The sequence below is a fragment of the Bison bison genome, unplaced genomic scaffold (assembly GCF_000754665.1).
Source record: "Bison bison bison isolate TAMUID 2011002044 unplaced genomic scaffold, Bison_UMD1.0 scf7180017864506, whole genome shotgun sequence".
NCBI classification, from domain to species: domain Eukaryota; kingdom Metazoa; phylum Chordata; class Mammalia; order Artiodactyla; family Bovidae; genus Bison; species Bison bison.
The window spans coordinates 1264110-1273053 of NW_011495063.1; the positions used below are offsets into that span (position 1 = coordinate 1264110).

Here is an 8944-nt window from a genome sequence, read left to right on the forward strand (position 1 = left end):
GTGCGCTTCCGATCTCATTGGGAAGAGCTGGCGACGGTGGGAGGGGTCGCCAGAGATGTCAGGGAAATGCAAGATGCGTGTCACCAGTTCAAGTTTTGTTTTGATCTTGGAGTCTTCCCCTCACCCAGCCATTTCTCCTTTTCCTAGGGTTCCCTAGAAACCCAGCACACCAAACACTGCCAACGTTTTACTTTGCTGGGTGAGGGGGAAAGTGGGGACTGAGGATACAGGAAACAGGAAGTTTAGGGCAGGTGTCACACAGCTTTTAAAAGTTGAGCATCTTCCTGTTTTCACATTATCTGTCCTTTGGATGTGCTCACAGGCCACAGGTCACAGTAAGCCCACTCCCCAGATGATTATCTGCCCGCCCCCCTCGCCCAACTCCTTTATGAACTCCTTGAGAAGCAAGGGTGGGTCTCTTTCTACAGTCTCTTACCTGTTCTACTTTCCTGACATCAGAGGCAGATTTACCCCGAAGCCAGGGAAATGTCATTTTCAGAGCACCTTCTTTACATGGGCTCCCTGCAAGGTCCTAGGAAGAGTGTTGAGGGGGGAGTCATTTGGTAAATAGGGGATGAAAGCATATGAAATATGAAAGCAACTTAGATTGCAGGAGTGGGGCTGGGATTTATACACTGGAGGGGAGGGTCTTCAAGAAAAAGAAAACTTTATAAGATACTTTTTCTTTTTGGCTGTCCCCCTGCAGCCTGTTTCTTTCATACGTTCTCCCCTTGTTTATATGATTTATAAACATATGATTTATAAACATATGTTTTATATGTTTATATGAGCCCCTCCTGGTGGCTCAGATGGCAAAGAACCTGCATGCGATGCAGGAGACCCAGGTTCAATCCCTGGGTCGAGAAGATCCCTTGGAGAGGGGAATGTCTACCCACTCCAGGATTCTTGTCTGGAGAAGTCCACGGACAGAGGAGCCTGACGGGCTACAGTCCAGGGGGTCTCAAAGAGTCAGACATGACTGAACAACTAACACACGTCCATTTTTACCACTTTCTAAACACCCAAGTGGGAGATGAAGAAACAGCATCCAGGGAAAGAGGACCTGTTCTGATGCAGAGGATCTGGGGCGGTGAGAGGGTGGCTAGGGAGACAGAGGTGGATGGACAGCTGCTACAGGTTAGAGGGGATGGTGCAGATAAGGGGTATTTGAGGACCCCCAGTTTGGGGGAGGGGGACGAGCTGAGTCCTGGGCACAGAGCAGGCATGTTGTGATGGGGAGGTGTTGTTGCCCCCACCAGGTGTTGACATACATCGGTCAGGTCACAACGGGCATGCCTCGAGCATCCCTGGTCCACCCCATGCCCTCCCGGAACGTGTCACTGCGGCTGCGGGACCTGCAGGAGAAAGACTCCGGGTCCTACCTCTGTTTTGTGAACTTGCAAGACAATCAAGGCACTGTTAAAGGTCAAAGCAGCAAACATTTAGAGCTCGATGTGCTGGGTGAGCCAGAGGCACCCGTGGGAGGTCAGGCAGGCCTCTCCCCCAAGTGACCGAGGGGGAAGGTTGGGGGAGGGGCAAAAAGGGTGACAGAGGGTCCATGTGTGGGAGGGGGAGGGGGAGCTCCTGGTCCCCTGATATGAGTTTTTAACCTGTCTTCCCTCCCCCAGTCCCTCCAGCTCCGCCATCCTGCCATCTCCGCGGTGTGGCCCACGTGGGGGCCAACGTGACCCTGAGCTGCCAGTCCCCAAGGAGTAAGCCCACTGCCCAGTACCAGTGGGTGCGGTCACCCCCATCCTCCCAGGTTTTCTTTGCACCTGTTTTAGGTGAGGGAACTTCCAGAGACAACTGAGAGTGTGGCTGGGGTAGAGGAAAGATGAGGACCAGAGGGACTGGGGGGCAAGGGGCAGCAATGCTGAAAAGCACTGTGGTGGGGGGCGGGGGAAGGAGGATGTGGGGAGGGGGCTGAAGAAAGAGGCCTGCCAGGCGCAGACAGGTGCTGAAGACCATGCCACACAAGAGACGCTGGGGCTGGAGGATCTGGGTTCAAGTAGAAAAGAATAAACCAGACTGTGTGGCACAGTTAAGTACAGCATCACCATGTGAGTTAATTAAGTTAGTATTTGTAAAGCACTTAGAACAGTGCATGACACGCTGTAAGTGCAATATAAGCGTTACTATCTTGTGAAATGTGCTTTGGTTACACATATACAATCATCTATTTACGCACATATATGTATGTCATGTGAGTACTAGGCCACAGGGTAAAATACAATTCTTCTTGTATGTTCACAAAGATGCACGGCTTTGGTTTTTCTTTCTAGTCTATAAATTAAGGAATGAGATATATAATGGATATAACTGCAATTCAAACTATAAAAAAGTTACTTATGGAAACATAAATTTCTAGAACTGGTACCTCTGCTGTTGTCCCCAAACCAGTGACTCCACCCTTTGGCCTGGTCCTGGATGACGCCCCCCACCAGTCGCACGTGGTGTCCAGGGCATACCTTCATGCACTACAGCAAACGGTTCTTCAGCTGAAAGGCATGACTTTTCAAACAGGCTATAGCACCAGGAGCTTAATGTCCACACAGTTCATAGACTATGCTCACAGTACTGGAACTGGTGCTCTAGTATCCTGACTCCTGCTTCCCTGGAAAGGAGACTCCTTGACAGTAAATGGTACACTGCTGTATGTCAAGGGCCTCCCACAGAAAGCCCTCACATATCTGTTGATGAATAATGGGGAAAAAAAAAGTCCTTATTTCAGACCTTAGTATTTAAAGAAACCCTGTGATCCATCTGTCAGATGAGTGTGATGAAACGGAATGGGTAAGACTTCCAAGTCCTCCCCAGATGCCTGGCCTTTAGCCAAGAGTTAAGTTCCAATCTCTCCTGGCTCCTCAGGGCAGTGGAATTCTAAGGGCCTGGGAGCTCTATATCAGCCAAGAAAGAAACAGAAAAGATACTCAAAGTTCTAAATTAGCGGTCTCTAACTGTAGTGCCTATACGCCTTCTTTGATGATTGATCAAGGCACCTTAAACCGTAGGGACTCCTGTCATTCTCAGTCTTGTATATATTTTTTAGGCATGAAGCTTGGCTGCTGAATTTAGAACAGTCAAAGGAATATAGGTTAATCATACTGTTTAAGTGTAAGTGGAATATTGTGGGATCATCAACATTTTCAAGATATATTTGATAAAACCTATAGATAAGAATTTGTGGTGACTCTTTCAGATTCAGAGTACATTATTCAGTAAGTTTTACATCAATCTCATTTTACTCATACTAGATTTAATATGTCCTATATCCTGTTAATGTCCCATGAATTTTAAAACATATGATGAAAAAACATTAATGTCAGCTTTCAAACATTCAAGAGAGCGCATGGATTTCAAAACTCTTTTGGGAGTACACAGCAAAAAAAGTCTGAACACTATAATTCCAAAGCTGTTCTGGTCAATATGCTGCTGCTGCTGCTGCTAAGTCGCTTCAGTTGTGGCTGACTCTGTGCGACCCCAGAGACGGCAGCCCAATGCATGCACTTCTCCAATGCATGAAAGTGAAAGGTGAAAGTGAAGTCGCTCAGTCGTGTCCGACTCTTAGTGACCCCATGGACTGCAGCCTACCAGGCTCTTCCGTCCATGGGATTTTCCAGGCAAGAGTACTGGAGTGGGGTGCCATAACAGCCACTAAATTAACTTACCTTTTTAAGTTAATTTTTATTGGATTATAGTTGCTTTACAATGTTGTATTAGTTAAATATAAATGAATTAAAATTGAGATTAAAAATCCAGTGGCACAGTCACACTGGCCACCTTTCAAGTGTTCAATTACTGCCTGTGGCCAGCAGCTATTGCACAGTCGGCTAGACAGTGTAGATATGTTTTGCCCCAGTCAACTGAGATTATAATACCTTATTCCTTACAGGAAAAGCTCCTCTTCCTACAATGGTGAACCCTATCTCTTGACTTGTCAAGGTTCTTCCTACTCAGGGGTAAAGCAACAGGGAAAGCACGAAGAAAGAACTTCCAACACGACAAGCCCCCTCGGAGGTCTGAGGTTGTAGCCGAGACAATCCTTTCATAAAATAAAGCCTTCTTTAATATTCTGAATAACAACTTTTTACCTATATTGTTCACTATGGTAGCCACTAGCCACATGTTGCTATTTATAATTTAAAATGTAATTAATTAAAATGAATCATAATTAAAAATTCAGTTCCTCAAGCACACGAACCACATTCAAAAGCTTAATAGCCTTTGGCTAGTGGCTCTTGCCCTGAACTGCAGCAAATACAGAACACTTCCATCATTACAGAAAGTTTTATTGAACAGCACTGCTTTATAGTATGGGTTTCCTTTTTTTTTTTTTTTCCTTTTTTTACATATCCTCTTAATGAAGGATCCAGAATATTTCACTCCACTTTCCAGTAGATTTCCCAAAATGACAGGAAATAAACTCAGGTGCCTATTCACGCAGTTTTAAGGTGTGCTTACTAGAGTCCTTACCTCCAAAACCAAAAGCCTAAATATATGTTTGTATGGCTGGGAATCTATTCTTTCAGTATATATATCAAATCTCCGTCAGATTCAAAAGCAGACAAAAAAACTGGAACACATATGTTTTCTGGTGGCTATGGCTTGGGAACAAAAGAAACGGAAGGAGATAAATCTGACTAAATCTTTCGTATGAACACTTTTGAGTGGCAGACCGTATTTCTGAAACATCTTTCAACGATAATGCAGAAAGTCTAGTGTGCTGACATCAGAAAAGTCCTTAGAGATAGGCAGTCTTAAAATGTTCAGACAGGGACAACAGTATTTGTGGGATCCAAGTTATCTTTGTCCTATTTGTTCCCACAGGACAGATAATGACAAGTCTTAATAGTTACAATGAAAGATCAAATATACCACACTGTGATTTGTCTGCTAAAGTACAATATTTGTTCCAAAGATTACGATGAATTACTGATGAATATAGATCAAGACAATGTCCCTAAAAAGTTAATCATCTTGCTTGTTAGGCAGAAGACTCCCACCATTTATAAGTTTATCTGGTAAACAATCAGCATTGACCGAGCAAAGACAAGTTCTTTAGGTCATATGATCACCTTGCATTTCATCTTCAGGCAGAGCCAGAGTAAAGCATCTGTTTGAGAGACAAAAAGCCAGCTCTCAAGAGCCAAATTTTTGGAGAACACCCAAAAATATGGGACTTGAGAATGAGTTTTGCAGGGCATCGGATTAACTGACTTAAGTGTGAATCTGGCATCTGGCTCCAAATTCCAAGTCTAGATAGGTCTCTCAACTGCTATAGTATGGGCTGTGCTGAGCCCTCTTCCTCCTTTGAAGTCATCACACTTATGGTCCGCTTTTGTCATTCGATACGAAGTACTGCACTGCATACCATCCCCTGTGTTGTCTGGTACAGCTTTTTAACTCTTAGGTGTGGGTACACAAACTTTAACTACACTGTAAGCTCTTGGACTCTGTACTACAGCTCTTCTCTTCACCCTAACACCAAGCAGACAGTAAACACTCAAGCACTTAGGAAATGGAAATATGACAAGGCTTATAGGAAAGGATAGTAAATCACCCATTTGTTTATCTGACTCCAAAATTAGGCTGGAATTGTTAGCAGATTCATTTTCTCCTGGCAAACAAACAGAAAGCAACAAAACTTCAGAACCAAACAATACCAAACACGTGTAGCAAGCCAGTCTCAAAAACACCCATTTTATCCAAAAAACTGAACAAATACCAGTAACAGGACATTTCAGACTTTGCAGCAATTAAAAAAAAAATGTTTATATCTGACTTTAAGTTAAAATCCTGTGCACTTAGAAATACATATATTCGCTTGGATAGTATTTAAAAATAGTACTTTGGTAGCAAAATCCAAGAGTCATCATATGACAAGGTTGTTACATCAATATATTGAAACTATAATTCAGGGAAAGTTTCAGGGAAAAACTGAAGTTACTATATACCCTCCTTCCTTTCAAACTTAGAAGAAACGATTTACTTCATAGCTGAATCTTAACAGATATTTAAATAAATACATTGGACCAGAAATGGAACTGATGCACACGGTGCTCCTTCCCGGGGAGCCTCTGACGTGAGTTCACACTTAAGTGAGCTGCATTATTCTGGATAAGATGTACCTCCAGGTCCATATCTCACTGCACTACTTTGTTTCTATTTTGCAAATTCCAAAGCAAAAAGGACTGTTGGATTTCTTTTTGTAGTTCTCATTAACAGAATCAGATGAAAGAGATTTCTGAATTACTTGTTCTAAATCTGCATTTCTGAAACTGGGATTGAAAGATTTGTTTCAGGGGTCTGTGATGATTCCCTGGGAATTTCCTAAGGTTGCCTTTTGATTTTCATAAACATAATCTGGAGTACTTGGACATCCACCTCATAATTGTGTACGGCTATGATTTCAGTGACCACGTGTGCATCTGTGTTTAAGATTACATTCATCTTAAGTCTCCAAGAGGGACAGAGTTCAGTTTTTAAGGAAGTACTTCTCAAATTGGGTTTCAGAGTCTACGTTTTGGGGTTAAAATCTGGACACTGCTCTAGATTATTATACTTTCCAACATTCTCCTTCAAGGCTTTGTTTATTTGGTGAATTTAATAAATATGTATCCAGTGCCTACTTATGTCCTAGGCACTGGAAATACTGTTGGGAATAAGAGATCAGAACTCGTCTTTATGGAATTCCAATAGGAAAGACCAATGCTGTTAATGAAGAAGTCTGGTTCCTTGATTGAAATCACACTTAAGGAACTGTTTATGTAAAAAAGAAAACAAAAAACGGTGATCTGGTCTCCTCACCAACTGCTACTATGGATTAGAGTACATCAACATCCATAAGGTCTCCAAATATTCTAAGAACTTGAGGTCAATCTGATCTTATCTGCTTGGAGACAGAGACAATGATCCTCTTTTGAAAATTCTTCAGACAAACCCAGTTTCCTTTCTTTGCTTTAGGTTATGCTTTTCATAACTGGACAAAGATGCAATCCAACTGGAGATTTCCTGGCTTTTTGAGAAACAATTTTATAATCAGTGAGATTCATAAGCAGCTTTGGATAACACCCTTTGTCCTTCTGATTGGGAAATTTCTATGGACAAAAGAAAATCAATGAAGCTAAAACAATTACAAAAGCCTAAAGAGTATTGCTAAACTCAAAACAGTTCACGGATAGAGGCTAAACAGCACAATGCAAAAACTCCCCTGAACTTAACCTTAACAACCTTGAATAGAACAAGGAATGAGATTCAGAGAACAGTGGCTACTATTAGCTACTATTTATCCTATCTATAAACTATTACTTTCATAACATCCTTGTTTAAAATGGAGAGGGAGGGGGACCCAAAGATAACATGTTATCAGGTAAACCAATCTAATTTTCTAACTGAGAAATGGGTGTTAGATTCCCTAAAAATAGTAGGTTTGAAATATCTTGGTTTCTGGACCAAATTTTCTAAGCCGCAAAGTCCTCAAATGAACACTTGAGACAAGATCTCTGGAATTTTGGAGCCATATCCTTCTCCAGTGTGAGTATGACAGTTCCCACTGGGTTTTTACCCCGTCATGGAGCTCCAAAAAAGTGTCAGCCCTGCCAGAAACGAAGCACACTGATACTGTAACTCTGAACAAGTAGTAGTTCCGTGAACTAGGGGGAAAGTCTCCTACCAGAATCTTTTAGCAGACCCTGCGAAGAGGACACCAACCAACTTACCTAAAAAACAACTCCGTATCTGCCAATACTACAAATGTGAACTCCCAAATTAAAAGTCATCAGGAACAGAAAACAGTAACCCGACTGGTGGTAACATTTCTAGCCGAAATTGAGCCTCTGTACTGAAACCTTCAGGTACACAAGGATGGCCAGACGCACAGTGAGAGCTTCACTTGTCATCACATCCGGCACAACAGCTATAGCAGGGGAACACAGGCTTTCAAGAAGGAGCTTCGTCAGAAACACTGCAGGGCCTCAAGCCAACCTAACTCTGAAGACACCACACTCAAATTTCGGACCAACTATCAGCCAGGCTAACTTTAACTGTGCCCTAACTCCACAAAAGCAATACAATATCTGGCTACAACCGAGCCTTCCCAATTCTCCAAAGCATCTCAAGACTTGATCGCCCTTCGACTTAGAAGCAAGCTCAAGACAGAACCAAGACAACTGACACAAAGGCCATCGTCTGAAGGCGCCTTTCGTACGGCTCTGCCCCTGCCACTCACTTGAAAATTCCTAAACTGGGGGGTGGCGGGGGGGAGCTCAGCACCTCCCCCCACCTCCCCCGCTTCTATCCCTGCTCCATCCCGCCCCGGCCGGTAAGCCTCTGCCTGGGAGCCCCCCAGCCTAGAACAAAGCGAGGGGCCCCGGCGGTGGGGGCGAGAAGCGCCGGCTGCACGGGACCGCCGCCGGGAGCACAATTCGAAACTACCAACTTCAGAGCGCAAGAACATCCTCGATTGGCAAGAAAGAGGGGCGGCGGCAGGCACGCCCAACTTCAAACTCAGAAAACCTACGGGCTGGCGGCCATCTGGAAAAAAAGCCCCCCCTTCCCAGGGAGAGAAGAAAAAAGGCGGAGGAGATGCGAATGGCCCACCGGGCCCCGGAGGGGAGCCCTGCGCTCAGACCGGCCCCCGCCCCCGAGGCCCGCTTCCCCGCCTTCTCTCTGCCTCTGGTTTGCTGCCCCAGGCCGGGCGGCCGGTTACCTTGATGCGCTCCCGGCACTGGGACGGGGTCCGCTCGTAGCCCAGCTCGGCCAGGGCCCGGGACACGCGCTCGTACATGGCCGGCCCGGGGGCCTTGCTGCCGAACACCGTGCCGGCTCCCTCCAGCTGCTGGTACCGTGCCTCCACCAGCCGCTCGTTGCCCCACACTGCGATGAGCGCGTTCGTCTCTGCCGGCGTCCACGACATGCCCCGGCAGGCGGCGGCGGCGGCTGCCGC

The 8944-nt window shown here is 44.9% G+C and overlaps 2 protein-coding genes across 3 annotated transcripts in view; one reads left to right on the forward strand and one right to left on the reverse strand.

Moving 5' to 3' along the window:
* The window catches only part of MSANTD2 (Myb/SANT-like DNA-binding domain containing 2), a 31180-nt gene extending 22236 nt beyond the window's left edge, over positions 1 to 8944 (reverse strand). Inside the window, exon 1 of one of the 2 annotated variants that reach the window (XM_010829445.1) lies at positions 8708 to 8944. The gene's annotated coding sequence lies outside the window, so the exon portion shown is untranslated. The remainder of the gene's footprint in view (positions 1 to 8707) is intronic. The other variant, XM_010829441.1, reaches the window with a different exon arrangement.
* Positions 987 to 3473, forward strand: LOC104980680 (endothelial cell-selective adhesion molecule-like). The gene is made up of 2 exons (XM_010829439.1): positions 987 to 1461; positions 1629 to 3473. The coding sequence occupies exons 1-2, from the start codon at positions 1233 to 1235 to the stop codon at positions 1808 to 1810; spliced, it is 411 nt and encodes a 136-aa protein (XP_010827741.1). The 5' UTR covers positions 987 to 1232; the 3' UTR covers positions 1811 to 3473.